Here is a 22716-nt window from a genome sequence, read left to right on the forward strand (position 1 = left end):
GACGCCTATTTGGACTGCATCTGAAACTCCTCCCTTCGGCTCACCATTGCAAAGAGATGCATTTTGTCACAGTTTATTTTCAAATAGCGCTATTCTTCCCCCTGCCCCATGGGCAGCTGTGGGGCTCGTGAGGGGGCAGGCAAAGCCCTGCAGGGAGAGGGGCCTGAGAGGAGACACAGGTCAATCCGTCTAGGCTGATGTTTCCTCCCTTTCTTAAATGTGACCAAGGTGGTGTTGGTGGTGGTTGTTTTTTACCAAAATGCTCACACTAATTGTGTATGTATATATTTCTCTTTCTTTGGTTCTTTGTGTAACCATTAATCAACGAACGTAGAAACTTATATTTTTATATTTCTGGTGGTGTTTGTTATTATGGATAAATGTGAACAAGAATAAAAACCTCCTCACACTCGGTTGGTTCTTGGAGGAAAGAAATTGCAATACTTTGGGGTTTGTTTTATTTATTTAAACGTTTTGTAGAAAAGTAGGGAGGGGGAATCATACAAAAAGTAGGCGTACAGCTATGGGGGAAGTAAAAACAGCTGCACCCTGACCTTTGGTTGCGCTTCATGGTGGTGGGGAAATGGAAACGGGGGTCTTAATAGCCCCTTGGCCCTCCTAGTGGTTTTTAATATCCCACCGGCCCCTGCAGAGCCCGTGAATCACGGGTTAAGCTGCTTTCCCTCTAGCACCGTTTTTTAATAAAAAAAAAAGTAATGAAAATGAAACACACTAGACTATGAATGTGCACAAGGTGGGACTCTGCCCTTGCCCCCCGCCGCCGCCTCAAATAGCACCAAGGACTTCCTGTGAGGCCACGCAGAAGGAGCAAAACGCCAGTCAGGAGAGGCGGTCTTGCGGCTGAGTCACTCTCCCTCCTCCTCTGGGGGTGGGCTCCTGCGGCGGCGGCCGTGGTGCAGAAAGGGCTCCCCTCTTGTCCAGCTCCAGCTCAGCAGCCGCCACAGCTTCTGACGCAGGAAGTGGCCACACTCTGGCAGAGGCCGCTGGTCGCCATGACACCACACTTGGAGAACTTGTCCCGGCAAAGGTCAGCTGCAGGGGGAAGCGGGGAGCAAACAGAGGTCTCCTCAAGCCCCTCAGAGACCTCATAAGCAGGCGGAGATCCATCGTATCAGGGCTAGATGCCCTCTTTGGAAAGCTACTGCCCACCCCTGGCCCTCGCAGCCCATGTCTGCCCCCAGGACTGCTTCATCTGCTGGGCTTTCCGAGGCAACGCATGGGGGGGGGGCGAAAGGTGGCGCATTCAGGCCTGCTTACCTCTGAGCAGCTCTTCATGGGCACAGATGGTGCGGATGCAGATCTCCTTATTGATCACGTAAACGCGGCGGAGGCTAAGGAGAGATTGTGCGAGGGGGTGAAGAGAACGTCGCAGGCCTGCAGTTGGGCCTCGCCCCTCCGGGGCCGTTTCTGCACTAGAACATTTTCCGCCGTTTCACTCTGCCCAAGATATTAGTGAGCAATACCACCCTTTCCCACCTTCCAGGGTTCAAGGTCCTCCTGTGACATTGGCTTGCGCACAAAGCCCGTTAAAAGAGGACAGCAATGGCTGTTAAGTGGTGAAGTTGATTTCTGGCATTCAAAAATTAAAAAGCACTGCTTCTTAATCCTCTGCCTTGGCAGGCATTTGGAGTGGGGATCAGTATCTCGGACCACAGAACAGAGCACACTGAGGGCCAGATGCCTTAGAAATCACCTTCTAATCTAATATCAACAACCTCAGATATACAGATGACACAACCTTGATGGCAGAAAGTGAGGAGGAATTAAAGAAGCTTTCAATGAGGGTGAAAGAGGAGAGCTCAAAATATGGTCTGAAGCTCAACATCAAAAGAACTAAGATCATGGCCACTGGCCCCATCACCTCCTGGCAAATAGAAGGGGAAGAAATGGAGGCAGTAAGAGATTTTACTTTCTTGGGCTCCATGATCACTGCAGATGGTGACAGCAGTCATGAAATTAAAAGACGCCTGCTTCTGGAAGAAAAGCAGTGACAAACCTAGACAGCATCTTAAAAAGCAGAGACATCACCTTGCCAACAAAGGTCCATATAGTTAAAGCTATGGTTTTCCCAGTACTGATGTATGGAAGTGAGAGCTGGACCATAAAGAAGGCTGATCGCCAAAGAATTGATGCTTTTGAATTCTGGTGCTGGAGGAGACTCTTGAGAGTCCCATGGACTGCAAGAAGATCAAACCTCTCCATTCTGAAGGAAATCAGCCCTGAGTGCTCACTGGAAGGACAGATCCTGAAGCTGAGGCTCCAATACTTCGGCCATATCATAAGAAGAGACGACTCCCTGGAAAAGACCCTGATGTTGGGAAAGATGGAGGGCACAAGGAGAAGGGGACGACAGAGGACGAGATGGTTGGACGGTGTTCTCAAAGCTACCAGCATGAGTTTGACCAAACTGCGGGAGGCAGTGGAAGACAGGAGTGCCTGGCATGCTCTGGTCCATGGGGTCACGAAGAGTCAGACACCACTAAATGACTAAACAACAACAACAAAATCTAATATAGGTTTTATAATTTTTGATCTGGTATGTGTACGTGTACTATGAAAGAATCACAATGTGGGGAAAACTGTGAAACCAGCCAGTGACTCTGCGTAGCTCCATCCTTATTTCAGACATCGTGATATATATTGGTATATTGCGATGCTTAGCTGGTGATATAGGTAAAGGACCCCTGGACGGTTAAGTCCAGTCAAAGGCAACTGGGGTTGCAGCGCTCATCTCGCTTTTAGGCCGAGGTAGCCGGCGTATGTCCACAGACAGCTTTCCGGGTCAGTGGCCAGCGGGACTAAACTGCTTCTGGCACAACAGGACACCATGATGGAAGCCAGAGCACACGGAAATGCCATTTACCTTCCCACCGCAGTGGTACCTATTTATCTACTTGCAGTGGCGTGCTTTCGAACTGCTAGGTTGGCAGGAGCTGGGAACGAGCAACGGGAGTTCACTCTGTCGCAGGGATTCGAACCGCCAACCTTCTGACTGGCAAGCCCAAGAGGCTCAGTGATTTAGACCACAGCACCACCCATGTCCCTAGCTGGCGATATATGGCGATGTTGGAAACCAGATATCACCCAGCTCTGCTCAAATCTCTGCAGAGAAGGCAACCAACTGTGGCCCATCCAGATGTTTGGGGGGGCCTCCATCTACTGCGAGCTTTGAAAGAGCAACAGAGGTGCTTTCCATGCCTGGCGGAGGTGCAAGTGAACACCCTCTTTAGATCTGTCCCCATCCTCTGTGGGTCTTTGGGTGAAGGACTCTCCCTAAGCCAGATAGTGACCTTCCTCCAGTGGCTGCTCACCTGTAAAAGCAGATTTCGTTCAGGCACTGTTTGCAAGGCTTATGGACCGAGTAGAGTCTGGTGCAGGGATACTGCTCCTCCTGGCAGTCTGGGAATGGAGAGGAAGGGGATGGAGAGAGTTACTACAAGTGCAGTGACCCCCTGAGCTTTGGGGTGGGGCGATTTCTTCTGTAGAGCCTCAGGGGCAGAGGTTGTTTTGGATGACACCAGCCCTCAGGCAGCGGTTCTCAACCTGTGGGTCCCCACATGTTGTTGGACTACAACTCCCATCATCCCTGAGCTCTGGCCTTGCTAGCTAGGGGTGATGGGAGTTGTAGTTCATCAACCCACAAGTTGAGAAAGGCTGTGCCAGAGTCTACAGGCCAAAGCATCAAGTCATGGCACTGGGGTCAACGCTGAGCTCAGAGCTGCAATAGGCTGCCTTCATTCACTAACACTTAAGAGGCAAGCAACTTGAGCAATGATCACAAGCGTTTCCATTCATTCCTATACTGGCTTTCATTCAAAAGAATTTTCAGGCTGGTTTATAAGAACGAAAACACGAAACTCGGCCAGCTGCCGCCACCGTTTGGTACAAGGCTCATCTCCCTCCCTGCTCTCGGCAGCAGTTTCAGCACAGGCAGGGAAAATAGGGACATTCTGGGATCAAACTGGAAGCTGGGATGGCTTTTGTAATTCCAGGACTGTCCCTGGAAAATCGGGAGGGTTTGATCATAACCCCCTCCCCGTTAAGAAAGCACAGTATCGTGGTTACAAATAAGAATGGGAACATGAATGTCTCAGCTGGGAAGCTGATTTAAATTCCACCAAGCTGTTAGAATTCCTGCTCTGTGATTGCAGTCATGGGATTGTTGTCTATCACATGACGGTATATGTTTTGACTCCACAGAGTGGGAAGTGACGGAGACAGGATGTTTGTGTTACTGTGTTCCGTGAAGTGGGACTATTGTCTTTTGCTCTTTCTCTTTGCTGTCTGATGCTAGAGAGAGAGAGGGAGCCATGTTGCAGTGCTCCGTGTGTGTTTATATGTAAATAAAGTAGATTAGCCAAAATGCTGAGGTCTCTCACGCGAACTGCGCAGACTCTGCGGACCCCTAAGTGTGCCAATGTCTGTTGGCATCGGTCGCTGTGATGTTCGGGCTGAAGAAAACTTTTGAAGCTCCCGAACGAACGACCAGGAGGGAGAGAACATGCCAGTTGGGCATGTGTCTCTGCCAGGGTCCTACTCGAGTGTAGGACGAGCTCCTGACACAAGCAACCCCAAATTTTACAGCATGCTTACTTACCGAGGGGGCCTGGTTCAGTGGGTTCTGTCTCGGGAACATCTAGAACAGGTTAGGTAGGGGGAAAGAGAATTAGGGTTACAGATCCAACTTCAGGGCTCTTGATAGTTTTCATTGCAAGCACAGGTGCTGTGATGGCCTGGGATTCCGATTCGGAGGATGAAACAGAGGAATCCCAGCCTGCACAGGAGTCCCCGCCTCCAGGGCCGGCTGAACTGGGGCAAGGCCTAGATGCTGAGGAGCCTGCACCTGTGGCAGTGCATCAGGAGCTGGCCCCAGGTGAAGCCCTTCTGGCCCCAGAGGGGCTTGATGACTCAGTGGCCACAGGTGAGCCTCCTCCAGGGCCCAGTAACCCTTCGGCCTCTCCTGATCTGCAGAGGCTTAGGGCAGAGAGGCAAAGGGAACTGGTTGCCCCCAGGAGGAGTGCTTGCCTTAAGGCCAGAGGAGGCGGGGCTCCCGGGGGTCGGGACCGCCCCTGACCTTAGAAGAGGATAAAAGCCCAGTCAGGCCGGCCCCAGGTTGCGGGAGCAACGTCGTTGTTGGCTACGGACCTTCCTGTGTTCTTGATCCCTGCTCGGCTTCCTGTTCCTGACTATCCAGTACTCCTGTTCCCTGCTCGGCCTCCTGTTCCCGACCATCCGGCGTTCCTGTTACCTGCTCAGCCTTCTGTTCCAGCGTTCCTGTTCCCCGCCCGGCTCTCTGCATCGGACCTCGCCCCTCTTCGTGTGGACTCTGCTACACTCACGGTACCTTACCCCCGGGACCAGCACAGGTGCAAACAGGGATGGGCTCGTGGCCTTGCCTTTATTTACACCAGAATATGAATGCCACAGCACAGCCAGCCAGGGATATCTCAATAGTTAAACTCTCTATAACTGAAGCAGATCAGTTTGGACCTTCCAGAAGAGGAGGAGTCTGACATTTTTTGCACAGCTCCCAGCAACAGGGGCCAAGCGTTGTCCCCCCCCCCCACCAGGTGGATTAACCGTTAGGCAAAATAAGCCCATGCTTAGGACATCAAGGGAAAGTGAGGGGGGAACCACAGAAATTTTCCATGGCCGGATTTTTAACATCAATGGTCACCCGTTGCTCAGCTGAGCGTTCATTTTCTCAGCTGACGTATATTTAACTTCAGAACAACTATGCGACAAGGCAGACTGGATGCCTGTTCTCTACTAACTGTAGAAGCAGATGTTACGTAAGATTGGTTTTGAGGATCTGATCAAAGACTTGGCTAAAAGTCGGATTAAAAAAATTCAAATATAAACAAAGTGGGAGTATGCAAAAATAAACATTTTCCATCTTACTGCAGGTTCTGTTTCGTTTTGAAAACTTAAAATTTGATGGTACGGTTTATGTTTTGAATTGGATATATATGGGGGCACCAAGATCTTTTAAGTGCTTAGGGCCTCTGAAGGTCTTAATCTGGCCCTGATTCCCCACATTGTTCCCCTTGCTTCTCCTTCTGGTGGTTGTGGTGCAATGCCCCTTGCACAACACCTCCCTACCAAAAGAAGGTGGGCTTACCTTGGGTTGGTGCAGGGATGACTTCCTGCTGGTTCTGCTGTTGGGACTGGTACTGATATTGCTCCTCCGGGGTCTGCGGAGCAATGTCTGCTGTGGAAAGTGGGGAGGGAAAAGGAGGAGGTTCAGCTTCAGCCAGCCTGGCTCTCCCATTTCCACCCCAAAGTCTAAGGCTCAGGACGTGCTTTTGAGGGGGATCGTGGTGGAAATAAGTTCTTCCCTTCCCCCAAACTCCCACAGAGCAGAGGGAAAAGTTGACTCACCATTACCAGCATAGTCATAATAATCTTGGCTGTCTAAAAAAAAAGAAGGAAGGAAAATGTTTGGTTGTGGGTGAACATATCAGGCGACACAGCGATTCTTCAAACAGCTCTTGTTTATTCACAGGCCAGAACAGAACTGAACTGAAGGGTTCAGCCAACCTGCTTATATAGAGCTCAACTACAAAGAAACAGTAACCACTTTCTGTAACTATCCAATCACTGAACGTCACTTTCAATCCCTTATTTGCATATGCGGACCTGAATGAAAACTATCTACAGTATCCCCCTGCTGGCCCAGGGTGAGAACTTCAGTACATAACACCAAAGATGAAGTTTAATTCCACTGAGGTTGTGTTTGGAAGGATGAGGAGCGGGGGGCAGAGGCGATAGCATTTCCCCACATTGTGGCTGGGAGATCCTGGGGTTTGCAACCTTTGGCTGCTCCCCAGATGGAGAGAGTTCTAAGGTATGCACAGCCTAGTGCCCTTGATTTGAATGGCATGAGACAGGGAGTAGGGAGTTTCCTCTAGGCTGCAATGCACTCACCTATTTCGTAAGGCACGTAAGGTGTGTCATGGTAGGCCGGGTCCTCGATGTCGTATTGCCCTTGAGCCAGGAGTGCTGCTGGTTAGAAAGAGGCAGGGGCTCAGCTGGGTCTCCCCATCACCACCAGACCACGGGTGCAGTCTAGGGGCTGCAGCTGCATACTGCGAGAATCCAGAAGGAAGCGTCTGCCTGCCCCGAGCACTCTGCAGCAAGAGCCAAGCTGGGCTCCCCAAAGGGCCAAATGGAAAAGGCACACCAGCGCAGCCCACCTTCTGCATGCGAAGATTCTCCACCCCTGAGCCACATTCATTCCCCGAAATGCTTCTCTCGCTGGACAGCTGGACAGACACACACACACAAATTACACCTGCCCCCCAAAAGCTCTTGATGATCATTTTTTTATACAAGGTGTGACCGGAATGTTCGGTGAATTGTCACAGAAATCAAACCATCGAAGAGGACCCTCGGTTTGGCAGACCGCTGACGAGCTGAACGGCAGCAAATGTCGACAGAGTCCATGAGTTATTGATGCGGGATCGGCATTTGTGCATCCGGATGGCGGAATAATTGCATATTCCGTGTGAAATCGTTATTGAGGTTACTGAGTTGTCCCACCCTGCATATCCTCCCGATCTGGCCCCACCGGATTTCTTTCTTTTTCCAAAACTGCACTGAAAGCGTAAAGATTTCCCAACATTTCACACGTCTGAGCTGCTCTGATGAGGGAACTGAAAGCATTATGAAAAGAGGGCTTCTCCAGAAGTTTCCAACAGTTCTAAGAACGTTGTCAACGGTGCATTATATCAGAGGGGGCCTACTTTGAAGGCCTGTAAGACATGTATTCTGAAGGAAATCAGCCCTGAGTGCTCACTGAAAGGACAGATCGTGAAGCTGAGGCTCCAATACTTTGGTCACCTCATGAGAAGAGAAGACTCCCTGGAAAAGACCCTGATGTTGGGAAAGATGGAGGGGTCGACAGAGGGCGAGATGGTTGGACTGTGTTCTCGAAGCTACCACCATGAGTTTGACCAAACTGCGGGAGGCAGTGGAAGACAGGAGTGCCTGGCGTGCTCTGGTCCATGGGGTCACGAAGAGTCGGACACGACTAAACAACAACAACAAAAGGCATGTATGTTTGAATATTTCTCGCTGTCTGATTTCTGTGACCATTCACCGAACTTTCCGGTCACACCTTGTATTTTCCAGGGCAGCAAGTTAAGAGAGGTTCTGGAGGCAGAGCCCTGGATCAGATTGCTTCCATTACTTTGCTCCATTGTTTTGAAATGTGGTTCCACTCACCTGGCAGGCACAGGAGGAAGAGATTCAGTGTCCTCCTCATTCTCAGTCTGGGGCAGTCTTGCTGGGCTGGGGAAGAAACACCTGTAGGGTCAGGAAGGGGAAAAGGCTGAGCAGCACAGCTTGGGCTAAAGTACAACCATTCATTTGACATTTGTGTTGGCTGTTCACATCTATCCTTATGGAAAGTGTGCCCATATTTATGTTTTAATGCCATTTTGTACTGCAATATGTTTCATACGGGACGTGGGTGGCGCTGTGGGTTAAACCACAGAGCCTAGGACTTGCCGATCAGAAGGTCAGCGGTTCAAATCCCTGCGACGGGGTGAGCTCCCGTTGCTCGGTCCCTGCTCCTGCCAACCTAGCAGTTCGAAAGTACGTCAAAGTGCAAGTAGATAAATAGGGACTGCTCCAGCGGGAAGGTATGGTGTTTCCGTGCGCTGCTCTGGTTCGCCAGAAGCGGCTTAGTCCTGCTGGCCACATGACCTGGAAGCTGTACGCCGGCTCCCTCGGCCAATAAAGCGAGATGAGCGCCCCAACCCCAGAGTCGGCCACGACTGGACCTAATGGTCAGGGGTCCCTTTACCTTTATGTTTCATACGGCCGCCCTTACGCATTTATTTTATTGGCATGCCAAGTAATCACATGGCAACTGTGCAGAAAAACACACCTTAGAGGAGATCTGGGCTGTCTCCTGTCTGAAAGAAAGATGGAGATTTCTTTCCACTCCCAAGAGACCCCCTGGATCCTGCCAGGCATGGCCTCTGCAGGCCTAGCAGTGTCTGCATACACCTCCTCCACCTCCTGCCTTCAGCTTCTGTTGGGATTGGAAAGCAGAAGGCCTGCCCCTCCCTCAAAACAAGCTCTCAAAAAGTTGTGCAGACTTTGCAAAGCCCCTGTTGATCTTGTGCCCTGCTGCAGAACCAATAAATCTGTCTCCAAATGGCACTGGAGACCCGGGAAACCTTTGGGAGGGATTTAGGCACAAAGAAAGTCAAATGTATAGGCTCAGCGGAGCCCAGTTGTTATTGTTGGTTTCCATTGGGGACGCTGCAATTTCCATCAGAAGCGCATAGCCAGATGTGGTTTGCGGTACCCTGGCGGGGAGAGGAAAACTGGAAAGGGGGCACCTGCCAAATGTTCTGTTGACTGAACATTGTACATTTAACAAGCAACACAAAACCAAGAGCTCTCGCCAAAAGCTGGGGCAGGCAAGCGGTTTTCCGCCTGAGGGCTGCATTCCTTAGTGTGCGTTGTGGGGAGTCAGGGGGAAGACACATGTTAACTGTGGAAGAAGCCAAAGGTGGGAGGGGTCACCCCTCCTCCTCCTCTGATGGTTAAATAGCTCATTCCAGAAGTCTAAACTGACTGCTTGCACAGAGCTTTCAGAACAAAGCCAAGAGCTGCACAGAACCCGCAGGAAGGCTGCCCCTGGTTGCCCCCTCCCCATTTTTAACTGCTGAGAACCCTCCACAACGTCTTCGTCAAAGAATGATTGCTCACTGCTGTCACCCTGAGGGCCATGGCGAATTCATTCAGATAAACTACATTTGCGCTGAAAGATGACTCAGGTCTTGCATACCCTCCAACATTCCTCAGATGAAAATACAGTGGTACCTCGGGTTACATACGCTTCAGGTTACATACGCTTCAGGTTACAGACTCCACTAACCCAGAAATATTACCTCGGGTTAAGAACTTTGCTTCAGGATGAGAACAGAAATTGTGCAGCGGCAGTGTGGCGGCCCCATTAGCTAAAGTGGTGCTTCAGGTTAAGAACAGTTTCAGGTTAAGAACGGACCTCTGGAACGAATTTAGTTCCTAACCCGAGGTACCACTGTAGGGACATTTCTCACTCCCCAAAACTGACCTTCCTCGACCCTCCCCCCAACGTTTTCCCTCCCCTGCGGAGTGCTTCCTATCAGAAGATGGGCAAGTCCCGATTTCGTTTTATTCCTTGGTAGATTTACAAAACGAAAGACACACACATAGTAAATAAATGTTTAGAAAGGGGCAAGATTAGACGCAGACACACAACATTTTTTTAAAAAATAAAGTATCAGGACTCCTTGAACTCTGCTTCGCTATGTGATAGGAATTTTATGGTCTTAGATATATGGCAATGTTCATAACCGCACATACATAGATCAGCACAGGAAGGCCAACCTGGAACCATTTTGATTCCTAAACTGACCAAATGTTTTCTCTGCAAGGTCAAACTGGAAAAGTCTCCCCACTGTCTCTTTCCTCACAAATCCTGTCTTAAGGACACATTTAAGATATGAATAAGGTGTGAGCCTGTGACCTGGCCCAGGAAATAAGTATTTTACCACTACAAAAGAATGGCCAGGCTCCCCAGGAAATCCAGTCAAGTAACTTGCCAGACAGGAGATAAACTGTGACAGGAGAAAAACAACATTTAAATTTCTGTGATGTAGGTGGGATGTATCCGAGGGGTGGTCTTAGGTTACACCCCTTCTGTGATGTATGCATAATGTTTCTGGGGGTGGTCTTGATCTAGAGGATGGGAATTTCAAAACTCTTTATAAACCCTTGCACAACATTTTTGTGGGTCCTCTTTCTCTCCTGCGTGTGAAGGGGAGCACCCTGTTGCAACAGATCAATAAAGATCAGGCTTACTAGCTGCTTTGCTTCTCAATATTCTCTGGTTGGCCTCTGTTATTTTCTCCTACCAATAGGGAACCTATGTAAGGACTCTATATGGGCTCTTGGGTACCCCATAAGGGAAAAGGGCATTTTTTTTATTTACAACAGCTACGCTCCCTTTGTCTTCCTGCCCCTCAGAACTGGCTGCAGCCTCGTCTCCTTGCCAACTCTCCAGCAGCCACTATGAGCTGCCCAAGGAAGGAGGCTGGCAATGGGATGCTCTCGCACAGCCACAAACTGTCGTTAAGGACAAGCACCAGAGCTCAGCACTGGCAGGGGAAATGGAGACACCCCGGGATGAAATCAGAAACTGGGAGGGCTTTCACAATTCCGGGACTGTCCCTGGAAAACCAGGACACTTGGAGGGTATGGTTTTGCATGCAGCCCCTGCAAGAGATGCCTAAGGAAATGTACCCCATAGGCGGTTGAAATATATACAGTATATTTTGCTCCATAAGACACACCTGACCATAAGACACACCTAGTTTTTAGAGGAGGAAAACAAGAAGAAAAAATATATTCTGAACGAAACAGTGGACGTATGATTTTTGTGGTTCTTGCTGTGGCCACAGACATGTGATCTGATGGTGAATTTGGGGTGATCCAATGCAAAAATCCTGAGGATCCATGTGGATCTGTGCTTTGTAACCACGTTTTGCGCCATTGAGGCCCCACGTGACAGTGGGTGCATGATTTTTTGTGTGCAGGTTGTAGCCAGGGACATGCTATGTGATCTGATGGTGAATTTGGGGTGACCCAATGCAAAAATCCTGACAATCCATGTGGATCCGTGCTTTGTAATCACGTTTTTGCACCATTGTGGCCCCACACAACAGCCTCCTTTATCTCTAGTGTCCCTTATCTCTCTCGGCAAATGATCAGCAGCTTTGTTTCAACACCCACTTCCCTCTTTCAAAAAAGAAAACATGATCTGCTTTTTGCCCCTGGGCAATTCGGCTCCAGGGACCACACATTCGCTCCATAAGACGCACAGACATTTCCCCTTACTTTTTAGGAAGAAAAAAGTGCGTCTTATGGAGAGAAGAATACGGTAGTTCTGTCTCCAAGACCCTCAGCATCTGAATACCTGTCCGTCAAGAGACCGAAAGAACAGGATCTCAATTAACATGGCTGCTCACGAGTGGTACCTCGGGTTACGAACTTGATTCGTTCTGGAGGTCCGTTCTTAACCTGAAACTGTTCTTAACCTGAAGCACCACTTTAAAAACAAAAAACAAAAACCATGGCTGCTCACCATCCTTGTTGTGTCAGTGTTGTTCCCACCATAATTTTGCAGGCTGCGGGTACAATGAGCAGGGAGCCTAAACATGGACTCCCTGTAACCCTTTTTATGTCTGTAGAAGGCGGTGCAGGGCTTCAAGCCTGGAGGTCACAAAAGACCAGAAACACCAATTAAGAGGGGAGATGCTGTCAGGAAATGTTCTGTTGAAAGAAACTCAACCTGACCACTTTCCAGCAATGCAGTGCCCTTTTTATTTTTAATTGCTTCGATTTCTCCATGCATCGTTGCCCAACACTGCAGGAGCGGGAAGGGGAAGAGGAAAGGAAAGAGGCACAAAGCTCCTTGCCAGATACTAAAATAGATGCCCAGGTGCTCTGAACAAAGAGGCCTGGCCTGGAACCCGACTCGTAGTTGAGGAAAGTTTCCTGGAATGCTTTCCCCTGCCTCTGCAGAAGTCATTTAAGAGTCTGGTGGGGGTGGATGCTGCAGCAGGCTGCCAGCAGGACCTCTTCCACGCTGGGATTCTGAATCCATCTCCAACAGCCGCAAAATCCCCAGCCCCCCCCTCTCTCGCCATGCCTGTTTGCACAGTTCAGGAGAGAGGGAGAGAGTTGCTTTGTCCTTTGGCTGGGCATCTCCAGTGCAGCCAGCTTAAAACATGATTGCTCCCCTTGTCATAGGAATTAAAGGTAAAGTTAAAGGGACCTCGGACCATTAGGTCCAGTCGTGGCCGACTCTGGGGTTGTGGCGCTCATCTCACTTTATTGGCCGAGGGAGCCGGCGTACAGCTTCCAGGTCAAGTGGCCAGCATGAATAAGCCGCTTCTGGTGAACCAAGGCAGCGCACGGAAACACCGTTTACCTTCCCACCGGAGTGGTACCTATTTATCTACTTGCACTTTGACGTGCTTTTGAACTGCTAGGTTGGCAGGGGAAGAAGAAGAAGAGTTTGGACTTGATATCCCACCTTTCACTCCCCTTAAGGAGTCTCAAAGCAGCTAACAATCTCCTTTTCCCTCTCCTTTTCACTCTGTGAGGTGAGTGGGGTTGAGAGACTTCAGAGAAGTGTGACTAGCCCAAGGTCACCCAGCAAGCTGCATGTGGAGGAGCAGGGAATCAAACCCAGTTCACCAGATTACGAGTCCACCGCTCTTAACCACTACACCACGCTGGAGCAGGGACCGAGCAACGGGAGCTCACCCCGTCACGGGGGTTCAAACCACCGACCTTCTGATCGGCAAGTCCTAGGCTCTGTGGTTTAACCCACAGCGCCACCCGCGTCCATGTCATAGGAATTAGGCAAACTGTAAACAAGTGCAGGAACGTAACAAGAGGTAAATGCACCCACAAAAGTTTAGGATCAGCGTTTCCTTCTTGGTGAGCTATCTTCTCAGGTTGATGAGCCCCATCTGCCCCTCGCTTCTTTCTACAGCACAGGCTGAAGCCACTTTCTTGACCATTAGACCCACTCTTGGTTACGTCTGCTCAATCTCCCAGAGCCTGTCTTTGCAGGCAGGGGAAGACCCTAACTCACCCGAGGGTTTGAGATCCACCGGCTACCCTCACCTAGTTTACCTGGGCAGTTGATGTTGCTCCCAGCATGTGGCTGCTGTCAGTTTCTGGAAGCCACATGTGAGAGTCCAGGGTAGGGGCCAAAGGTGGCCAAACTACCAGACGATGGACTTTTTGGAGCTGGCCGCCCTGACCGGAAAAAACCGCGAACAGAAAGAGGAGGAGTACCAAGAAGAATGGAAGAAATTCAAGGATTATTTAGTTAAATGCTCTAAGATAATATACAGTGGTACCTCAGGTTAAGTACAGTGGTGCCTCGCAGGACGAAAAGAATCCGTTCTGTGATTCTCTTCGTCTAGCAGTTTTTTCGTCTTGCGAAGCAAGCCCATTGATGGATTAGCGGATTAGCCCTATTAGCGGCTTATCTGCTGATCTGATCAGCTGATAAGCGGCTTAGCGGCTTAGAAAAGGGGGGGGGGAGAGAAAAAACCCAGCAGGAACTCGCAAGACATTGTCGTCTTGCGAAGCAAACCCATAGGAAATTCGTTTTGCGAAGCACCTCCAAAACGGAAAACTCTTTCGTCTAGCGAGTTTTCCGTCTTGCGAGGCATTCGTCTTGCGGGGCACCACTGTACTTAATTCTTTCCGGAGGTCCGTTCTTAACCTGAAACTGTTCTTAACCTGAAGCACCACTTTAGCTAATGGGGCCTCCTGCTGCCGCTGCACCATTTCTGTTCTCGTCCTGAAGCAAAGTTCTTAACCTGAGGTACTATTTCTGGGTTAGCGGAGTCTGTAACCTGAAGCATATGTAACCTGAAGCGTATGTAACCCAAGGTACCACTGTAAGTAGAATTACTTGCGAGTACCAAATTGGCTTAGGAGTTAAATATGTTAAATTGCACAACGCTATGGATAGAAGTAAATATGAAAAGAAACAAAGATGTTAATTGACTAAGTTAATTTTATTTGAAAATAGTATTGGAAAACTGCTACAATGAGCTATATAGAAACTCAGCTGGGGGGGGGGTTGAGGAAGTCATCTAACAATGGTAACAAAAGTGGGATTATAACAGTTAGGATAAATGTTGGTTTGTTTTTTCTATTGTAAAGTTTTTCTTTTATGTTTATTATAAATTTGGAAAACCAATAAAAAATTTTGGGGAAAAAGGTGGAAAACTACCCCAGGAGGAGCACAACGGTGTCCCCCCAAACCTAACACCCCCCACATCCCAAGAAGATAATTAAGCACATAGTGACTGTAGGGCCTCCTTCTCAGCAATTGGTTTAAATAGATGTATTAAATTTGGCTTGTAGGTCGGGCTGGCTCCAATTACATGGTGTGGGGGGGAAAGCCCTTTGCGCATGGGCAGAGATGTGATGCAAGTTCACTAGGGGCATTGGAGCAAGATGTGGTAGTTGAGCCCTCCCTCCTCCACATCAAAGAACCCCCCCCCCCACCGTCCCCCTCTAGCCAGAAAAGACTATTCCCTTCCCAGACCCTGCTCCCACTCTCCCTCCCTCCTGCAAGGCCCCCACTGCACTGATGCTTTTGGCAGAAGATGCTGAAATGGGGGGGGGGGAGAGAGAAAAGGCCCTCCTCAAATGTGGGAGGGTAACACTTTTAGGGAAACCAGATGTTTTTTTGCAAGGCACATCTGGGAACAATCAGTCAGCTCCTGCAAAGGAAAGAATGCCTCAGGAACCCCCTGAAACCCCACCTTCTAGGAAAAGCCCCCTCCTCCAAAGGCCAGGAGAGGGAGCAGAGAACAAAAGGGAACGCCCCCTCCTCCACCACCAACACAGATATTGCAAGGATTTTGGACCTCCAAAATCAACCCACAATGTCTCCCCCCCCAAAGCCCTTACTTACAAGAGCTTTCATAGTGACTTTCCAAGAAACGCAATCCCCCTCCTCTCTGCCCCCAGCCAAAATTCCAGACATCAGGAAATGGAAAGGGGGGGGGGCGCTCAACATCTGCCCAGCCAACTCGCTCACTGAGTTGTTGCATTTACAATGAATAGAGCACACATCTTGTCCTTAATCTCACTACCTTTTCTTCATCCTTCAAAAGTTTCCCCTTCCATTGGAAATTCCCTTAAAACAACGCCAACATGCAATTTGGTATTTAGACAAAAGTGAACCAGGGACCCCTCAAAGCCACCTTTGCTCTGGATTAAAAGCTGGAGTTAAAACAAGAAAAGTAAACCTGCCTTTCCGAAAAACACGAATGATTCCCACCCCACCCCCTTACTCCTCCACTGCCATTTGCTTTAGTTTTGGGGGGGGGGGTCGTGATCCTGACTGAAGGCAAAACGGTCCCTGTACATTTTGCCCACCACTCTTGCCTACTGGTGAGCTCTAAAGAGGAACATCCCAAAATGGCACAAAACCTCTGTGCATGCACAGAGACACACAGGAGTGACTTACTGGTCTGAAGGTCTCTTTTCCTCTCAGTCCCCCTGCTATCCTCCCAGAGACTGGATCTCTTTTGCCCACTTTCAAGAGAGGGGGAAAGAAATCTGTCTTGCAATGCAGCCTCTCCCCTGGGTCCTAATGCTACCTTGCTTTAAAGGCAGCGGGTTTCCACACATTTCAACCCCATCCCACTTAATTAAAACCAGAGAGGAGGAGCAGGGAAGAACAACAACAGGTGAGGTCTCTGCAGACTGGAGGCATGCAACTGCCCCAATCTTCAGAAAGGGAGGGAAGAGGACCAGGGAACTACAAATCAGACAGGTTGACTTCGATACCAGCAAAGGTCTTACAACAGATAATTAAACAATTGGTCTGTGAGGACTTAGAAAAGTATACTGAGGTCGCTAGAGCAAGCATGGGCTTTGAAATATACTCAGAGTCGCAAAGTGATTTCATGCTCTTTATTCGGCTCATAGTGGTGAGGAGGAATGAATGAAAGTCCCCTCACAGTATCTGCTTTATATACGGTACATTATTTACACAATGGGCTGCACATGATTGGCTAATTCCGGAATTCTACTGTAAGCCAATCAGGTTGTGGATTCACTTCTATCTGGAGCAGGATTGGGTGGTTCCTGCCAACCAATCATACTGCTGCATTGTTCTAGGACCAATCAGACTGCTGCATTCAGAATCCTATTGTTCTAGGACCAATCAGACTGCTGCATTTTGGATCCTATTGTTCTAGGACCAATCAGACTGCTGCAGTTTGGATCCTATTCAACTCAGTACATAACAGGCTTCTAAAGAACAAGTTATGCCAGACCAACCTTACTTCTGTTTTTGATAAGAGTTGCAAGCTTGGTGGATCAGGGGGAAGCTGTGGATGTAAAACGTCTTGATTTCATCAAGGCTTTCCACAAAGCCTTCTTGAGAAGCTGGTAAAAGGCAGGGCAGGCAATGTCAATGTTGGGTGGATTTGGAGCTGACTGTCAGAACCTAAAGAACACTGATCCTGGGGGGGGGGAGTGCCATGTGGGGTGCTGTAGGGTTCTGTCCCAGGCCTGGTGTTGTTCAGCATCTTTACTTGGGAGAAAGAACTGAAGGGATGCTCCTCCAGTTTGCAGATGACTCCAAACAGAAGAGAAGAACTGGGATTCAATTGGACCTTAACAGATTGGAGAATGGGACCAAAGCTAACTCAAATGAATCTCAATAGGAACAAATACAAGGTTCTACACTTAAGTAGGAATAATCTGAATTGTCGAAAAAGGCCTCCACTCTTCTACAGAAAGTTCATCATTTTGGTGTCTTAATTTTGTTCTCAACTTTGCCATTTCCACACAGTCCTTTTAAAAGCCATTGTTCCTTCACTGGAACCTTTTCTTCTTTCCATTTCTGTGCATACAATATTCTAGCTGATGTTGTCACATGTATAAATAGTTTGGTTGTCTTCTTCAGAATGTCTGTCCCTGTTATCCCTATAAGAAAAACGTCAGGTCTTTTGGGAATAGCACTCTTGAACAGCTTCTTCATTTCGTTATAAATCATTTCCCCAAAGATTTTAGCCTTGTACATGCCCACCACATCCGAAAGAATGACATTTCTGTCTGTGTTATGACGTTAAATACCACCTGTACATCTAGGTTGCATCAACAGAAGTATCAGGGGAAGTACTAGTACCACTTTATTCTGCCTTAGTCAGACCACGTTTGCAATACTGTGTCCAATTCTGGGCACCACAATTTAAGAAGGATGTTGACAAGCTGGAATGTGTGAAGAGGAGGGCAAGTAGGATGATCAAGAGCCTTATGAGGAGCGCTTGAAGGAGCTGGGCATGTTTAGCTTGGAAAAGAGGAGACTGAGAGAAGATATGATAGCGATCTTCAAATATTTTAAGGGCTGTTACTTGGAGGAGGGAGCATGCTTGTTAGAATCATAGAGTTGGAAGAGACCACAAGGGCCATCGAGTCCAACCCCCTGCCAAGCAGGAAACACCATCAGAGCACTCCTGACATATGGTTGTTGTAATGGGAATTGGGGTTGCTTGTGCGTAAACTGCAAACTGCTCCAAGCTAGTCGTATAGCTAAAACTTTCCCTGGTTTGACAGCCCTTGAAACGCGACTGTCTTAGTCACTGGCAGAATCCGTGAGTGGGCATCTCCTAAATTTCTTCCAACATAGAAATTCTTTGACGCCCAGTCTCCTCCTAGATTCTCTGCGCGGAAGCCTTCTGCGCAGTGTGGGCGTGCCAAGCGGAGGTCCAGTGCTCTGTCTGCTGATTTCACTGGAAGAGTCTCGGAGCCTCCTCTCCGCAGTACTCTCCACCTTTCCTTCCTGCCTGGTGTCCCCTGGATTTCCTTCCCCAGAGGAAGCTCTCTCTCTCTCCTTGCTAGTTCCCTCCCCTGCATCATTGGAGCGTCTTACCTCTCCTCTTGCCTCTGATGGCAGTTCCCTGACAGTTGTCAAGCCTCTGCTTAAAGACCTCCAAAGAAGGAGACTCCACCACACTCCTTGGCAGCAAATTCCACTGTCGAGCAGCTCTTACTGTCAGGAAGTTCTTCCTAATGTTTAGGTGGAATCTTCCTTCTTGGAGTTTGGATCCATTGCTCCGTGTCCGCTTCTCTGTTTTCTCCTGCTCCGGAGGGTAGGACTCGAATCAATGGCTTCAAGTTGCAAGAAAGGAGATTCTAACTAAACATTTGAAGAAAAAAAAACTCCCTCCCCCCCATTTTTTTAAATTACCGTAATTTTCCAAAACTTTTAAAACACACAAACATATATCCTATTTAAATCTTGGTAACATTATTTAGTGACTTCCTCAAATCCCCTTGGTTGAATTTCGTTGTATATCATTTTAACGGTTTTCCAAACTCAATTTTCTCGAAAAGTAAACTTAGTCACTTAACATCTTTCATTCTTTCAAATTTGTCTTTAAAGATCTTGAATTCTATCCTTACGTACTTAAATCCTAAGCCTATCTTGTATTTGCAAGCTTTTCTAATTAAATTATTTTGACATATTTAGCTAAATAGTCTTTAAATTTCTTCCATTCTTCTTGGTAGTCCTCCTCCTTCTGGAGGAGTAAGAGCCGTTCAGCACTGGAACAGACTCCCACGAGAGGTGATGGACTCTCCTTCCTTGCAAGCTTTTTTTTTTAAAAGATATTTATTAAGATTTTCAAAGTATTACAAAATAAAAATAAAAAGTAAGAAAATACAAAATAAAAATGGTTAAAAACAACTCATTCTTTCCATTACTTATTTTTCATTAGCTTATTTCCCGGACCTCCTCACACCTCCCTTTTTTGTATTCCAGTTCAGTTTGTTGGTTCAGCAAATCCTTACCCTCTTTGTTTATCCTAGTCTTTAATCTTAAGCTATTGTAACGTTAAATTTTTACCTATTAAAATCCACTTTTCATATTCCCTTATAGTATTACAGCTGAAAACCACTTAATTTCTATCCAACATCATTCTAACATTCATTAATTTTACAATATTTCTGTAGATAGTCTTTAAATTTCTTCCAATCTTCTTCCACCGACTCTTCTCCCTCTTCCTTGGAAGCTTTTAAACAATAGTTGAATGGCCACCTGTCATGGATGCTTTAGCTGAGATTCCTGCATCGCAGGGGGTTGGGCTAGATGACCCCTGGGTACTTTCGAACTCTAAGATTCTATGAGTCCATCATTTTCAAACAGTTTTCATTTAAAGCGCAACAGGCAGTGAATTCCATATCTTTTTTCCATAGCTTCTCCCAAGAAACCATTTGTTGTTTAGTCATTTAGTCATGTCCGACTCTTCGTGACCCCATGGACCAGAGCACGCCAGGCACTCCTGTCTTCCACTGCCTCTCGCAGTTTGGTCAGACTCATGCTGGTAGCTTCGAGAACACTGTCCAACCATCTCGTCCTCTGTTGTCCCCTTCTCCTTGTGCCCGCCAACTTCCCCAACATCAGGGTCTTTTCCAGGGAGTCTTCTCTTCTCATGAGGTGGCCAAAGTATTGGAGCCTCAGCTTCAGGATCTGTCCTTCCAGTGAGCACTCAGGGCTGATTTCCTTCAGAATGGAGAGGTTTGATCTTCTTTCGGTCCATGGGACTCTCAAGAGTCTCCTCCAGCACCATAATTTAAAAGCATCAATTCTTCGGCGATCAGCCTTCTTTATGGTCCAGCTCTCACTTCCATACATCACTACTGGGAAAACCATAGCTTTAACTATACAGGTACCTCGGGTTAAGTACTTAATTTGTTCCGGAGGTCCGTTCTTAACCTGAAACTGTTCTTAACTTGAAGCACCACTTTAGCTAATGGGGCCTCCGACTGCTGCCGCGCTGCGGGAGCACAATTTCTGTTCTCATCCTGAAGCAAAGTTCTTAACCTGAAGCACTATTTCTGGGTTAGCGGAGTCTGTAACCTGAAGCGTATGTAACCCGAGGTACCACTGTACAGACCTTTGTTGGCAAGGTGATGTCTCTGTTTTTTAAGATGTTGTCTAGGTTTGTCATTGCTTTTCTCCCAAGAAGCAGGCGTCTTTTAATTTTGTGACTGCTGTCACCATCTGCAGTGATCATGGAGCCCAAGAAAGTAAAATCTCTGTGTGGTCATTCTTGAGCTGTGATTCCTGCACTGCAGGCAGGGTTGCCACCCACCCTGTAGAATACAGGATTGTCCCTTATTTCAATGTAAAGTGATTCAATACAGGGCACACTTTGTCCTGTATTTCCCCTATTTCTGCCCTGCGGCTGCTGCTGCTCCCCCTGCCTCTCACTTCTTTCCTTTCCTTTTTTCGCCTCATTCCATCTTCTCACCTGGTCCCAAGGTGGAGCAAACCAGGGCAAGGGTTTTATGTTTGTCCTTTCCAGTCCCCTGTAGCCATCCACCTGGGAGCACCAGGCCCTGTCCCTTCCGAGGCTCCAGCAACAAGTCGTTCCGTGTCAGTGTAGCCCAGAAGCCTCTGTTCTGAACATGATCTGCATGATATTTGAGAGAGGAGCCGGGCGGGGGAGAAGTAACTCCTTCCAACCACCCTTTCTCCCTCTTCTTCAGAAATTTAACAAGTGGAAGAAAGCTCATCCCCTCATCAGAATATGTCCCCGCCTACTGCATGCATTGTTGCACAGGACTGCGTATGTGTGGAAAAGGTCGTATATTCCAGCTCCGGAGAGCAAAGCACAGATTTACAAAATTATGTGCGTGTGACAAATGTAAGAGTTAGGCTGCAGTAGACTGCAATGGATTGCTCTGAAGTCATTTCAGCACCAGGTGGAAAAAGAAAAGCACGCCAATACCGCTATCCTGTCCTATACAGTGGAACCTCGGGTTACAGACGCTTCAGGTTACAGCCTCCGCTAACCCAGAAATAATACATTCATAAGGTAAAGGTAAAGGGACCCCATACCATTTGGTCCAGTCGTGACTGACTCTGGGGTTGTGGCACTCATCTCGCTTTATTGGCCGAGGGAGCCGGCGTACAGCATGACTAAGCCGCTTCTGGCAAACCAGAGCAGCACACGGAAACACCATTTACCTTCCCGCCAGAGCGGTACCTATTTATCTACTTGCACTTTGACATGCTTTTGAACTGCAGGAGTACAGTCATACCTCGGGATAAATACGATTCAGGTTGAGCGCTTTTGGGTTGTGCTCCACGGCGGCCCGGAAGTAAAGGAGCGCGTTACTTCTGGGTTTCGTCGCTCGTGCATGCGCAGACGGTCAAAATGACGTCACGCCCATGCACGGAAGCGCTGAAATGTGACCCGCGGAGTCGCGTCTTACGTTCTGTTCGGGATGTGAACGGGGCTCCGGAACGGATCCCGTTCACATCCTGAGGTACCACTGTACCTCGGGTTAAGAACTTTGTTTCAGGATGAGAACAGAAATCGTGCTCTGGCGTCGTGGGGGCAGCAGGAGGCCCCATTAACTGAAGTGATGCTTCAGGTTAAGAACAGTTTCAGGTTAAGAACGGACCTCCGGAACGAATTAAGTACTTAACCCGAGGTACCACTGTGTTTTGCCAGAACAAAGGTCGCAACCCTAATTGCAGGGGTTTGGACCAGATGACCACTGCGATTCTACAAAAGGAGTAGACAAATTTCTGGGGGAGAGGGTAGCCAACAGCTACAAGCCGCGATGGCTCTGCTCTGCCTCCACAGTCGGGAGGCTACCCGTTGCTGGAAGGACTCAGGAAGGCGGCGGGTCGGGAGAATCGCAGCAGCCTTCTCCGTGCTCAACGCGCGTCTCCCCATTTACACGTGAACATAGCACGTGGCACACCCACCAGGCGACCGTCGGGACACCCCGATCCTCGGAGCTCCGCGACCCTCCCTGGGACCCCCCGACACACCCACGGCAACTTTTGAGCAGGGGCAGGGAGCGCGCACGCACGAGCCCCTTAACTCGGGAGCAAGGGGAGGTCTCGTCCATGGCCGCAGTCAGGAGTAATTCAGCTCTTGCGCTTTCTTGTGTCTACGTTCTCCTCCTCCCGCCACCCTCAACATGGCGGCCGCACTAGTCCCACTACGGCCGACGTCGAAAGCCCCACTCTCGCGTCAGGCGCTCCAAACGCCGCGGGACCGCCTCCTCCCGCGCGCACCTACGTGCTTGCGTACCCACGGCCACTCCCAACAAGGCGCA

General features: G+C 48.7%; 1 protein-coding gene across 6 annotated transcripts; it reads right to left on the bottom strand.

Annotated features, from left to right (window-relative positions):
- Positions 1 to 441: 441 nt before the first annotated feature.
- MFAP2 (microfibril associated protein 2) lies at positions 442 to 22548 on the bottom strand. 6 transcript variants are annotated; one of them, XM_082230632.1, is made up of 9 exons: positions 22437 to 22548; positions 8248 to 8313; positions 6949 to 7026; positions 6403 to 6435; positions 6143 to 6229; positions 4619 to 4657; positions 3333 to 3420; positions 1279 to 1352; positions 442 to 1053 (listed from the first exon to the last, which is right to left on the bottom strand). In XM_082230632.1, the coding sequence occupies exons 1-9, from the start codon at positions 22504 to 22506 to the stop codon at positions 950 to 952; spliced, it is 639 nt and encodes a 212-aa protein (XP_082086758.1). In that variant the 5' UTR covers positions 22507 to 22548; the 3' UTR covers positions 442 to 949. The 6 variants fall into 6 exon arrangements, with proteins under 6 accessions (XP_082086758.1, XP_082086759.1, XP_082086757.1 ...); XM_082230633.1 differs by having other exon boundaries at positions 6949 to 7023; positions 22437 to 22528; XM_082230631.1 differs by having other exon boundaries at positions 6143 to 6232; positions 6949 to 7023; positions 22437 to 22521.
- Positions 22549 to 22716: the final 168 nt, after the last annotated feature.

The sequence above is a fragment of the Podarcis vaucheri genome (genome assembly GCF_965113315.1).
Source record: "Podarcis vaucheri genome assembly, chromosome: 7".
Taxonomy (NCBI): Eukaryota; Metazoa; Chordata; class Lepidosauria; order Squamata; family Lacertidae; genus Podarcis; species Podarcis vaucheri.